This window comes from Dasypus novemcinctus, chromosome 13, assembly GCF_030445035.2.
Source record: "Dasypus novemcinctus isolate mDasNov1 chromosome 13, mDasNov1.1.hap2, whole genome shotgun sequence".
NCBI lineage: Eukaryota > Metazoa > Chordata > Mammalia > Cingulata > Dasypodidae > Dasypus > Dasypus novemcinctus.
In genome coordinates, this window is record NC_080685.1 from 102,453,859 (window position 1) to 102,469,052 (window position 15,194).

At 35.5% G+C, this 15,194-nt stretch overlaps 1 protein-coding gene across 1 annotated transcript in view; it reads right to left on the reverse strand.

Moving 5' to 3' along the window:
• The window catches only part of USH2A (usherin), an 838,570-nt gene that overhangs the window by 592,808 nt on the left and 230,568 nt on the right, over positions 1-15,194 (reverse strand). Inside the window, exon 14 of the mRNA XM_058275221.2 lies at positions 14,323-14,486. Coding sequence (XP_058131204.1) covers positions 14,323-14,486 — 164 coding nt within the window. The remainder of the gene's footprint in view (positions 1-14,322; positions 14,487-15,194) is intronic.

The window sequence follows — 15,194 nt, forward strand, 5'->3', positions numbered from 1 at the left end:
ATCCTCAATATTGAGCAATGAACAAACATAAGGGAGGAATGCAACTGAGGACTAAAGTAGACTTATTATTATTCTAGCTATGTAAGAATTTTTATCACTGATATAAAGGCAATGGCCACCACAGTTTCTGAGGGTAGGGAAAGGGCAGAATAGGTATAACATGGGCATTTTTTGGACATTGGAATTGTCCTGCATGACATTGCAATGACAGATACAGGCCATTATATATTTTGTCAAGGCCTACAAAATTGTGCAATGCAAAATGTAAACTATAATGTAAACTACAGACCATAGTTAGTGTTAATGCTTCAGTATGTGTTAATTGTAACAAACGTACCACACTAATGAAAGATGTTAATAGGGGAAAATGGGAGAGGGAGGAATTGAGGGATTTAGGAATCCCCTGTATTTTTAATGTAACATTTATATAATCAAAAGTTTCTTTAAAAATGAAAAAAGAAGAAAAGAAAAATCTAAAAAAGAAAGTCAGCCAAGGCAATATAACAAAATGGGTTGGCTTTTACAGTGGGTTTACTAACTTACAATCTTACAGTACCATTGCTCATTCATGAAAGCATCCAAATTAAGGCATTATCAGGACATGCTTTCTCCCTGAGGTACTTCTAGAATGGGGGATGATGTTTAATGTATGTAGCATTATTAATAAGGTTAACTGTAAAAGTGTGGAAATGAACATTGTTGAGAATAACACATTATAATGAGTATAACTAACACTGTTGATTTAAAAATGTGATTGTGGCTGACAGGGGTAGTCTGTGGAAGTGTCAATTAAAAGGAAATTAGAACATAATCTAGGGAACGTATAACACAGTGATTTCAGTAGTGAATGAAGATTGTGGTTAATAGTATAAATATAAGAATGCTATTTTTTTTACAAAGTGTTAAGTGTATGGTGATACACAGGAAATTTACAACTGATGTAACTTACAGACATTAAGTAATATTTTGCAGCAATGGCAAGAAGATATTTTTAAGTACTAAAGGACAACAATAAAGGGGTACAATGATGTATGTATTTGTTCCTTTTGGAGTAATGAAAATGTTCTAAAATTGACTGAGGTGATGACAGCACAACTCTGTGATGAAAATGAGAGCCACTGAGTGTGCACTACGAATGGACTGTGCAAAGCGTGGGACCGTATAGCACGGGGAGTCCAGTGGTGGATGATGGACCCTGGTTAACAGGACAACTATGAGGATGTTTTCTCCTTAACGATAACAAACATATAATACTCACACAGGATGCTAATAATTGGATGGGTTGGGGGAAAAATACACAAATGTAAGATACGGGCTATAGTTAGTTGTATTATTTTGATAAAGCTCATTCACAGTTTGTAACAAATATTTCACAGCAATGCAAGGTGTTGGTGGTAGGGAAACGTATGGGAGCCTTGTATGATAACATGCATATTTGTTTTGTAAATTCACAAATTTTACTATACATTTATTATTTATGTATGTTCATGTATGAATGATATACTGCAATAAAATCTTATTTTAAAAAAGGAACTATGTAATCCACATCTATCCACTAAAGAAGGAAAACCATATGATCATATTAATTGATACAAAATAAAAGCATTTGGCAAAATCAAACACCTATTCATCATAAAAACTCTCAGAAAATTAACATTAGAAGGAATTTCCTCCACTTGAAGAACATGATTTACCAAAAAATTACAGTTAACATCATGCTTAGTTGTGAGAAACTGGATGCTTTCCCCCTAATTTCAGGAATAAGACAAGATGTCCCCTCTCACTATTAGTACCCATTATCTTACTGGAAGTTCTAGCTCTTGTAAAAAAAACAAGAGAAGCGAATAAAAAGTACACAGATCTTGGAGATAGAACTAAAAATGTCCTTTTTTCACAGATGACATGAAAGTCTATATAGAAAATCCCAAATAATCAACAAAAAATTGGAACTAAGAACAATTATAACAGAGTTACCTGATATAATGTTAACCCAAAAAAGGCAATTGCTTTTCTAGATACTAGCAATGAAAAACTGAAATTTGAAATTATAAATACCACTTAATAGCACCCCAAAAATTGATAAACTTAGGTATAAATCTATGAATATATATATAGGACTTATATGTAGAAATCAAAGAAGGTTTAAATAAATAGCTATGCCATGTTTATGGGCTGGAAGGCTCAACTTTAAGATGCCAATTCTCAACTTCATCTGCATGTTCAATACAATCCAATCAAAAGGCAACAAGCTATTTTATAGATATTAACCAATTAATTCTAATGTTTATATGGAAAAGTAAAACACCTAGAGTAGTCAGCAGAATGCTGAAATAAAGAGAACAAATTTGGAGGACAAGTATTGCCTGATTTCAAGATTAATTCTGATGGTATAGTAATTGAGACACAGTGGTATTGGTGAAAGAATGGTCTTTTCAACATATGGTTCTAAAACTGAATGACCACATGTGATAAGAAAAGATTCTAGACACAGACATTACCACTTTCACAAATATTAGCTCAAAGTAGATCATAAACCTAAATTTAAAATGCAAAACAAAATTCATCCAAGAAAAGAAAATAAAGCTAGATGACCCCGATTTTGGTGATGAGTTTATAAATACAACACAAAAAACACAATCCATGAAAGAAAAACTTGATAAATTTAATTAAAATTAAAATCTTCTGCTCTGCTAAAGACAGTGAAAGGATAAGGCATGGACAGGGAGAACATATTTGTAAAACACATATCTGATAAAGAAATTGTATCTAAATATATAGAAAGCCCTTAAAACTCAACAATAAGAAGATAAAAATGCAATTTTAAAAATACATAAAAACCTTTGAACAGACACTTCATCAAAGACAAACTGACAGTTAAGAAAATCATATAAAAATAACACCATTTGTCATTAGTGAACTGCAAATTAAAGGAACATTGAAATACCTCTGCATACTTATGAAAAGACTAAAATTTAAAAAAAAAACAAAAACCTGGAATACAAAATGCTAATGAGGATATAGAGCAACTGAACTTCTCATGTATTCCTAGTGGAAATGCAAAATAGTACAGTCACATTGGAAGACAATTTTAAGGGTAAACATAGGCTTACCATACAGTCCAGAAATCATGCTCTAAGGTGTATTTATCCAGCTGGTTTGAAAATAATATATTTCCACACAAAACCCCTCGTGTGAGTGTCTAGAGCATCTTTATTTATAATCACCAGGAACTCAGAGCAATCAATATGTCCTTCTATAGATGAATTGATAAATAGACTATGGTACATCCAGACAACAAAATATTATTCAAAAATGAAAGGAAGTGATGTATCAAGCCATGAAAGGACCTGGAGGAAGCTTAAATGCATACTAAGAGAAAAAGCAAGAATATAAAGCCTGCATGGTATATGATTTTCATTTTATGATATTCAGGACAAAGCAAAATATCAAAAAAGAAAAATTACCATTACTTAACAAGGACTCAGGGGAAAGCACAGGGGATTTTTAAGACAGTGACACTATTCTATATGGCACTACATTGGTGAGTATATAGCATTATGCATTTGCCAAAGCCCATAAATTCTATAACACAAAGAGTGAAACTCATTGTATGCAAATATAAAACATTAAATCACCTCATATACAAATTCAAGAAGAAGATACAAAACTGTCTATGTTCATGGACTACATGATCATGTATGTAAAATTCTGAAAGAATCTACAAAAAAAGTCTAGAAACAATAAGCTAGTTTAGCAGGATCACATGATACAATAAAAATACACAGAAATCAATTGTACCCAATATACTATCAATTAGTCTGAAAATGAAAGGAAGAAAATCATTCCATTCACAATAGCATCAGAAAGAATAAAAGACTTGGAAATACATTTAACAAAAAAAGTGCAAGACCAGTATACTACACACTACAAAATATTGCTGAGAGTTATTAAAGATCTAAACAAATGGAAAGACATAAATTTTTCATGGTTTGGAAAACTAAATATTATTAGGGTGTCGATTCTTCCTAAATTAACCTACAAATTCAACACAACCTCTACCAAAATCCCAGCAGACTTGTTTATAGAAATTGATGTGGTGTCCTGAAAATGTATATGGAAAGGCAAAAGATCTAGAGGAGCCAAAACAATTTTGACAACAAAACAAAACAAAACAAAACAACAAAGCAGATAATCAAGATCCAATTTTGAAACTTTTTATAAAGGTACGGTAGTTAGAACAGTGTGGTACATGTGTAAAAATAGACATAAAGATCAATGAAGTAGAAGAGAGACTACACACATTTATGTTCAACTAATTTTTTACATAGAAACCTGGACAATTCAATGGAAATAAAGATACCATTTAACAAATGGTACAGTGATAGTTGGACAACCATATGCAAAAACAAAAGATTCAGAAGCTTACCTCAAACCTAACACAAAATTAATTCAAAATATTTCACAGACCTAAATGTCAGAATTTAGAATATAAAACTTCAAGATTCAAACATAGGGGAAAATCTTCACTTATAAGTTTCTCTTATAATATGCTCACATATCATGTGATTAATTTTTTTCTTATCAATATTTGTTTTGTAAGCTCTAAAATACATTCATTCTCATTGATAGGAGGGACAGAAGCAAAACAGAAATTAAATAGATCTGCTTTCTGTTTGCTTTCCTAATGAATGACATTCTAGTTTACCCTAGACTTTGGGTCAAGCAAAGATTTATTAGATAGGACACAAAACAAATAATATACAAAGAAAAACCTGATTAATTAAATTTCATTAAAATGAAAAACTAAGCAAGCGAAAAGGTAATTCACACAATGGGATTATTTGCAAATATATGTACAAAAAATATTTACGGATCTTTATCCCAAGTATATTTTTGACTAAAAAAAATGTCAAGAAATTCAATTAAAATATGGACAAAGGATTTGAAAGACACTTAGCCAAAGAAAATACATAAATGACAAATAGGCACACAACTAGATGCTCAACACTCTTAGTTGTTATGGAAATGCAAATTCAAACCACAATGAGATAATACTACACACTAAATGACTACAATGAAATAGAATCTATGCCAATAGCTGCCAAGGCCATGTATATCTTTCACACATTGCTATAGTCACATGGGAAAATAATTTGGCAGTTTCTGAAAAAGATGAAAAATACACTCAGTGTACAAACCTGCCTTTTTATACCCAGAGATTCAAAAACATATGTGCCCTTCAACTCAAGAATGTATAAACAAAATGTGAAATATCTAGAAAATGAGAATAGTACACAGCAATTAAAAGGAATGAACTACTGAGACATCCAACAATATGGAGATATCCCAAAGACATTACACTAAGTGAGAAAGACACAAAAGTCTAAATATTGTAAGATTGAATTTATATTAATTTTCTGGGAAAGATAAAAATCATAGCATCAAAAAAATAGATTACCAGATAACTGGTTGCTTGGGTCTTGAAGTAGTAGTGGGAATTTACTAGAAATGGACACAAGGTAACATTTTTTGGACTGATAAAACTGATAAAACTGTTCTAAAACTGGATTATAGTAATGTTATATAACTATAAATTTACTAAATTTCATCAAACTGTATAGTTAAAACAGATGAATTTGTGATATGTAAAAATTATATCTCAATAAATCTGTTCTAAAAAGAAAGCTTTAAGAGGCTCTATGATAAATAGAGACAAGAAAATTTGAATAAAGAAAAGATGGATCAAAGAAACAAGGATAGAGAGTTGGCAAGATTGCAGCAGAGAAGAGAGGTCTAAAAGTCAGCTTGTTCTACAGGGTACTTAGTAATCAGCCAGGATCGATCTAAGTCACCTATGTGGGGGGCTCTGGAGACCAGAAAAACGAAATATACAATCCAGGGAAGAATGGAAGAAAAGAATGGCTATCTGCAGTGAAAATCTGTGAGTAGATGTCTCCACATTGTGGGCCAGTGCCCATCCTGCACTGGCAGGGCAGGCTGTTTTGGGAGCCACTCCCTGGCCAGAATATGAAGTTCCACTTCCCAATAGCAGGGGAGTAGGAGATGTCCAGGCATCAACTAGGGCTAGATTCCAATTCTAAATCCTGCTAAAATTTGAACCCATCCAAATTAGAATGAAACCTGCAGTCCCCGTTTTAACTCTGCCCCCAATAGAAGTGGAAGTGGGGATGACTGAAAATCACAGTGACCTCCTGGATGATAGGGATTAGATTCTTTCTGCCCTGGTCAGATTAGTGTTCCATCCTGGGCTCCAACCCACCCCTAGCAGGAGAGGAAGGTAGGGAAAGCTTCATAAGTCTCTTTGGGTATCTACAGACAGTTTCACCCTGCGCAGCTTAGTTTACTGCATTCACCCTCAACTCCATCCCCACCCCAGGTTGAGAAGGAAGGTGAGCAGCATATCAGTCTCTCCAGGCAGCTGCAGACAGTTTCAGCCAATACAGTTTAGTTGCACCCAGCCTGTGCTCTAACCCCACCCTTGCAGGGAAGGAAAGTGGGCAGAGCTTCATTACTCTCCAGGCACATAAAGGCATCTACAGGTAGTTAAACATGAATGGTTTAGATTACTGGCCACACACATGGCTCCATCCCCACATCCCTGAGTCAAGTGCTTTTTGACAAAGCTGTCAAATCCACCCAGGTGCAACAGAACAATCTATTCAAAAAATGATGCTGGGAGAACTGAATATCCATAACCAAAAGAAAAAAAGAGAAGAACAATCTCACCTTACACAAAAATTAATTCAAAATGGATCACAGACCTAAATATAAAAAATAGATCTATAAAAATCCTAGAAGAAAATTTTGGGAAACATCTTCAACACCTGGTGATCGTAAACCTTACACCCAAAGCACAAACAGTGAAAGAACAAATGGGTAAATGGGACCTCTTCTAAATTACACACTTTTGTGCTTCAAATGACACTGTCAAAAAGGTGAAAAGGCAGCCTACTCAATGGGAGAAAATATTTGGAAACCACATATCAAATAAGGGATTGATTTCCATGTTATTTAAAGAGATCATGCACCTCACTGATAAAAAAAGGCAACTAACACATTTAAAAATGGGCAAAAGATTTAGACATTTTCCAAGAGGAAATACAAATGGCCAAGAAGCACATAAAAAGATATTCAACATCACTAACTGTTAGGGAAATGAAAATCAAAACCACAAGGATATATCATTTCACACCTTACAGAATAACCATTATTTTAAGAATCAGAAAATAAGTGCTGGAGAGAATGTGGAGAAATAGGAAGCCTCCTTTACTGTTGGTGGGAATGTAGAATGTGTAGCTTCTGTGGAAGTCAGTTTAGTGGTTCCTCAGGAAGCTAAACATAGAACTGTTGTATGATCCAGCAATTCCACTGCTAGGAATATATTTAGAAGGAATGAAAGGAAGAATGTGAACTGATATTTGCAAACTGATATTCAGAGTGGCATTATTCAGAATTACCCAAAGAAGAAAACAACCTAAGTGTCCATCAACTGATGAATGAATAAACAAAATGTAGTACATATTTACAATGGAGTGCTATTCAACAGAAGAAATGAAATAAGGACACAGGTGACACCATGGATGAACCTTGAGGACATTATGTTGAATGAAATAAACCAGGCAAAAAAGGATAGATATAATATGGTCTCACTAATATGAACTAAATACAATGAGTAAATTCATGGAGTTTAAATCTAGAGTATAGATCACTATGGGATAGAATGAGGGTTGAGAAGGGGAACTTGATGCTTAATGTATGTAGAATTTTTAATGTTTGATTATAAATGTTAGGAAGTTAATAGAGTTGATGCTAACACATTACTGTTCATATAACCAACACCATTAATGTATAAATGTGAATGTGGCTTAAAGGGGTAGTCTAGGGATGTAAATGCCAATAGAAAGAAAGTAGAGGGTAATTTTGGGGTGATGGTTAAGCTAATGTATCAACTCAACCAGGTAATGGTGCACAGTTGTTTGGTTGGGCTAACTGTAATACAAGGGCATTTAATGGACTTTCAAATCATTAGTTGATTGCATAGATGTCTAGTTATTTATAATCAACTAAGATTTCCATCATCAATGAATGACCTCTTATCCAACCAGTTGAATGTTTTAAAAAGGGTGAATGATTTCAGCATTCAAAGATAGAATTCCCATCTCTACTTCAGACAGCCAGCGTCTCCTGAGAATACATCAAGGACATTCATCAGAGCCCCTGGTTTGCAGCCTGCCCACAGAATTCAGACCTATGTGTCCCCATGGTTGTATGAGACAATTTTATGAAATCTCATATGATTTACAGATCCCTTCTATCGGTTGTTTCCTTAGAGAAACCTGACTAATACAGCCTGTTATTAGGAATGTTTCTTGAGAAACAAAATCTTAAAAATGGGATTTATGAGATTTTTGCAGTTGGCTTTCTACTCTGATTAGATTTGAGGGCACTAATGACTTGCTTTTCAATAATCAAGAGGCCACCGACAATCCATGGCATGAGTTAGCAACAGAGATATCACTATTGGATATGACTACTTCCATGCTTATAAGAGGCAAGGATCTGGGTGAGAGTATTTTAACACCTTAACAGAGTTTTGTGGAGTTAAAAGGTATGATTATGTTGGCTGGCTGTTCCTAAATATGCTGGATACAGTTACAAAAGAAAAGGATGAGCTGAAATCTTCAAATTTTCAACTTAAGCACTGCATGAATGATGTGAAAATTTCAGTGTGTGCTTGTTTCATGCAGCCACACACTTGAGATTTCTGGAAACCAGATACAGAGTCTCCTTGTATGAGTAGCAGAGTTATAACAGAAACTAAAATCTTAACCTTGCAGGGCATCTGCTGTTAAAGTGATAGCATTGAATAGAAATGAGTGGAACCCTGAGGACTGGGATGGAGACGTGGGTTAATGATGATACCAGTGGGGACACTGAAACCCTAAATTCCGATGAGACTTTGCAAGACAAACTTGTAATAGTCTGCTCTGTGGAGACCACCCAATGTCAGGTTTGTATCACCCAGCCTTCAGCCTGTCCTAGGGAGCCCAGACCTTCTTCCTGTCCTGAGGTCCGTACTACCTAACCTCAAGACCGCATTGCCCAATCTCAAGCTTGCCCAAGAAGTCTCCACCTCCTCCCTGCCCTGAAGAAATGATCACCCAAGCTCCACCATGCCCTTAGGAGTTTGACATCCAACCCTTCCCTAAAGAGATAATCCTATCTTCACCAGATGAAAGTACAGAGGAATGCACTGTGGTCATTAGCTTGGAAGACGTTTCTAATTCTTTTCCTTACCAATCATACCACCCCTCTTCTCTTCCAGACCTATAACTAGAGAAAAATCATAACAAGCTCCCAAAGGTGAGGTACCAAGTGTGACCCATGACCCATGACTATGCTGATTAGATTCTACATTATACTCTAAATGAACGGCATGAGCTTTCCAATTTACATAGAAATCAGGGGAATATGTGTGGCAATGGGTATTAAGGATATGGGGTAATGGTGAAAGGAATATAAGGTTGGTTCAGGGTGAATTTTTTTATTTGAGCTCACTAAGCAGAGATTCTGGATTAAATGCTGTAGTTCGAAGGGTTAGAAAGGGATCTGACAGTTTGTTTGGGTGACTGGCTGAAACACGTACTAAAAGATGGCCAACAATATTCTGGTACACCATAGATGAGGGGATCCAAACACTTAGATTGGAATGCTAGAATGGGCACACCATTTAAGACCTTTCCACCCACCTCAGGAACACCCAGAAGACAGTATTTTAAACCAGGAGTGTGAGGAATAGATTTGTGAGACTAACTCCATCTTTCTTGAAGAGTTCAGTGGTTAGTCTTCTCTGTAGGTCAGGTATTACTGTGGGAACTGCCCTCATGGAACTAGAATCCTTAAACACTGTGGGGATGATCAGATCTCCAGCTGGTAGAAGGCAAGTAACGGCACTTCACTGACAAAAACAAGGTAGGCATGGCTACCACAATGAAAGGCAGGCTCAAAGCAGCAAGAGTCTGAGTCACACAGACCTACGGTGTTGGCTAATAGATCATGGGGTACTTGTAAGTGAAATCGGTGGGCAGTCTACTAAATTCCTACTTGATCTGCATAAGCAGAAGAGCTCTAGGTCTAGTGAACAAAACCCTAACTTGAATTATAGAAACAGAGACTCACAGCCCTTTAATCAATTCCTAGACTTGGGACAGTTTACAGACCCAGACAGAGCTCTTTGAACAAGGGGAAGGCCAGGTCCCCTTGGGGAAGGATCCTGTTACACTGCCAAAAACTTATACTGTTAATCTTCCTCCCAGCTTTCCCAAAAGAGACCTAAGGCCTTTTATTAGGGTAACTGTACATTGGGGAAAAGGAAATTATTAGGCATTTTGGTGATTATTAGGTACTTGCTCAGAAATGGCATTAATTCCAGGAGACCCAAAATATCACTGTGGTCTACCAGTCAGAGTAGGGGTTTATGGAAGTCAGGTGATCAATGGAGGTTTAGTTCAGGTCTTCTCACAGTGGATCCAGTGGGTTCCCAGGCCCATTCTGTGGTTATTTCCCCAGTTCCAGAATGCATAATTGGAATAGACATGCCCAATAACTGGCAGAATCTCCACAAAGGGTCTGTGACTTGCAGAGTGAAGGCTACTATGGTATGAAAAGCCAAGTGGAAGCCAATAGAACTGCCCCTATCTAGCAAAACAGTAAATCAAAAGCAATACCAGATTCCTAGAGGGATTGCAGAAATCAGTGCCACCAAGGATTTGAAGGATATAGGGGTGGTGATTCCCACTGCATCCCCATTCAACACTCCTATTTGGCCTGTGCCAAAAACAGACAGGCCTTGGAGGATGATAGTAAATTATCGTAACTTAACCAGTTGGTTACTCCAATTGCAGCTGCTGTTCCAGATGTGGTATCATTGCTTGAGCAAATCAACAAATCCCCTGTTATCTGGTATGTGGCTATTGATCTGGCAGGTGCTTTTTTTCTCAATTGCCATTAGTAAGGACCACCAGAAACAGTTTGCTTTCAGCTGGCAAGGTCAGCAGTATACCTTCACTGTCTTTCCTCAGGGGTATAGCCACCCTGACTAATAGACTTGGGATTATATAACATAGTGAGCTCAGTGGTGGATGAGATTTGTGGATATTAGTACAAATACAAGAATGTTCTTCTATGAACTAGAATAAAATGTATGTCCATATTACAAGGTGTTAAGAATACGGTGATACATGGGAAAAATGCAGATAATATAACTTATAGACTATAGCTAACAGTAATATATTTTTACATCAATGGCAGCAAAGTTTGTTAAGGGCCAACAATAGGGGTGTATAAGGGAATAGACCTTTTTCTTTCTGGAGTAATAAGAACATTCTAATATTGACTGAGGTGATGACAACACAACTCTGAAATGAATATGAGAGCCACAGAGTGTACACTTTAGATGGACTGTACAAAGCATGGGACTATATAATATAGTAAACTCTGTGATGGATGATGGATTGTGGTTAATGGTAGAAGAGAACATTCTTAGATGAATTATAACCAATGTACAGTAGTAATACATGGTATTAATTATAGAGTGGTTTATGGGAAAATTACACCTAATGTAAGCCATAGACTATAGTTAGTACTAATATGTGGATGTTCTTTTATCAATTGGAAAAAATGTCCTACAACAATGGTGGTGGAGTTCTATGGGAATCCTGTATGTTCTGCATGATTGTTTTGTAAATGCACAACTTCTTTAATTAAAACAAATAAATAAAAATAAACACAAAAATGAGAACAGTATCAAGAAATCTTAAACGTGAGTAAGACATGGATGGTTAGAAGCAAGTGTGTGTATTTATTTAAGTTTACAGTCAAAACTTTATGGTAAACTGTAACGTCATTCAGTATAAGAACATACAGAAAGCAGATCTATTTAATTCCTGTTTTGCTTTTGTCTGCCCATCAATGAGAATGACTATCATCTTGGAGAGTGTGAAACAAATATTGATAGCAAAGAAGTTAATGCATGATATACGAGCATATTATTTGAATTCAAGTCTTCTGGATTTTGGAAATGATATACTAGGATTCCCATCCACCCCATCTCAATTAGTTGCCAACAAAATCACAGATAATATTGCCATAATATTACCAGTGGCCTCTAAGGAGGGGGAAAATACAATAGTAACTATAATGGCATCTTTCCCAAACTGTGTGGAAGGGCACCATGACACGTTTTAACTCTTCAGGAACACAGATCCTTAACTTCAGTCAACACAGAGCAAAACACTCAGAAGCAGTTCACAGTTTTCGCAAGAGCTAGCACTACATTTCTTTCACTGGTGACATATCTTTTGAAGTGTTTTTTTTTCTACCTGTTGCTAGGATAAAGTAAGTACATGTAAAAACCAAGGTAAGACAGGAAATAAGGTGGGATCCCTTCACAGTCATCCCACCGTTAGCACATTACTCTTGCTACTATGTTTTAAGTTACTTCGAAGGCAAGAATCCTGTCTAATTTACCTCAGCTGGTGCTGTACTCCTAAGTTTGCATAGTGTATTATAAAGGTTTGTCAAACGCAAACCTAAAACAGCAGTAACACCCAGCAGTTGAGAGCATGAGTTCAATACTAAGGGTCAAAATTTTAAAGGGATAAAAAAATCAAAATGAGTATATCCTGGGAAGAATAATTAGGATGTATCTGCAAATATCCAAGTATGGCTAGCCCAGAGAAGGAAAGAATTTAATATAAAATTAAATGTTACCCACTACTAAGAAACGTAGGCCAGGTTACCAGGGACCAGACTATCTAGTTTTGCCCAAGGCATAATTGATAGACTGTCTCAAGTGTAAGAATAGGTAGCAAAAAGTGGAGCACATGCCAATGTTTTCACACAAAATTAGTGGCAGAACCAATCAGAAATCATTAAGATTAGGTATGCTGTCTGTAATTCTATTCTTCTATAAATGATGTGATATTCTATAACTCATTTCTAAAAGAAATGTGCTAGAATTTATGTTGCACACAAATCAACTACATAGCTAATCAATTAAAAATAAATATTAATTAAATGCCCAATGGAATCCAGATTTCTGTTTAGACTGTATTTATAGCCAAAGGCAATTACAACAGTCCTTGAGAAGTGTGAATACATACTTAGAGTTTTACTTTGCAAATGGCATATACTAAAATCTAGGGGCACCACTGAAACATAGGATAATGAAGAAACACTAGCACAGATACAAAATCTGAACATGCCATGTTAAGCATTAGTACACTCTGACTTCCATCACCTCAAAATCTAGTACAGTTGCTGTGGAGCCAATATTCAGTTGCTTATTTCTCTCCTTCCCTTAAAATTAGATAACACAACTCCACGCCTGCTATTTGCAATGATCTGGTTATGACTTGTGGCATTTCCTAGCATTGTGACTCATGACGATCACAGGACACCACAAGGAGAATATATATTTCACCCTATGCTGAGAGGGTTGCTTACTACATGTTGCCCAGGAGGCATTTTACAGAAATTCTGAAAAATGAAATGATATACAATCTTGAAGTAAATATAAAGAAATCCTAAATATGCTATGAAAATGTAGGACTGCAGATTACCTTGAGAGGTCAATTCAAGGTACTGGAGAATGGTGTTAAGATATATTACTTACACTAAGATATAATCATTGACTTCAAGAAGTTAAAGATATGTTTAATTAATTAATGTTTAAACAACTAATTCAACTAAAATCAGAAAGAAATGAATGGCAAATATAGGAATAAGCAATATATTGTGGTAAATAATGATAATAATAGCTATAATAATAATAAACAACTGATAGTGTCACAGTGCCTATAAAGTTCTGGACATAGGTAGATACACAGACTACTAATAAATAAGAATAAATCTTCCATTTGTCACAGAAAACTGGAAATGTCCTTGGGTGGTAGGGTGACCAACATTCTGTGTATACCCAGTAGTGTCCTGATTCTAGCACTGAAAGTTCCCTATCCAGGGAAAAACCAGTATTTGGTCACCTTCTTGGCGATTTCATTCCAACATACCATTGTAAATTTCCCTCTATTAACATAATCATACCATTATTTTCAGTTATCTAATCAAGAAAAAAGAACACAAACTCTGTTCAGTACATTATTTTTCTTTTAATTTTCTTACCCAACTTCTCCACATTGAACCTAAGTCTTTCTGATGGGCTCCTAGAGGAGAAAGAAAACAAGACACTCTTCCACATATGGTGCTGCTTCATTGGCCAGCACTGAGCCCTAGTTCACTTACTTGTGCTGCAACCCAACAGATTGTTGACATCCAAATGGCTTGCATTGGGAACACAAGCATCACACTTGGAGCCAGTGACAAATCTTTTGCAGAAACATTGGCCGGTGACTGAGTGACAGGTTTCATTCAAGGCTCCTGAGAGATGACAATTGCAAGGCTGACATCTGAAAACAAGACAAATAAATCATCAAAGAAGTAGCATTGTGATTAATAATTTATAATACAAGGCCTACCTATCAATAACACTGTAGAGTAAAATGGTCCTGGTTTCCCAATATATTGAAAAAGATGCTTTGGCTAAAGCAAAAAATAAACCAGAAACAAAAATTAAATCGAAACAAAAATTCTTTATGAAAACTCTAGACATAAAATCTCTATAAAGCCTTGTCTTTGTAAAGTAATAATGGCAAAACATATTTCTTTTCATATTTACCACCCTACACCTTACAGATTTTTGAATCACAAGTTGTTCAATTAAGAATACTGTAAATTTTGCTTTCTCACAAAAGCAGTTCTCCCATCAGCTAAAAATTTAGATCTTTTCAAGTAATCATTCAGTTATGAAACAAAGAACTGGGATGACAACCACTGTTCATACTAAGAAATCTTGAAAGTCTATATTTACTTTTATAAAGATTGAGTTTCACTAAAAAGATAGTATAGAGATAAAGTTTGAGGAAGACATGTTCAAGTGTTGTCAATACGTTAACATAGGTTGCATTTTCATATTTTATTTTATGAGAAACTCATTTGTCCATGATTGTCAGAGAACACAGCATTATTCTGATTTACCAGAAGATGTTGATATAAATATAATGGGGTAACTTCACTCCAACTTAAATTTCTTGGACCCAAAGTTACCTATGAAATCC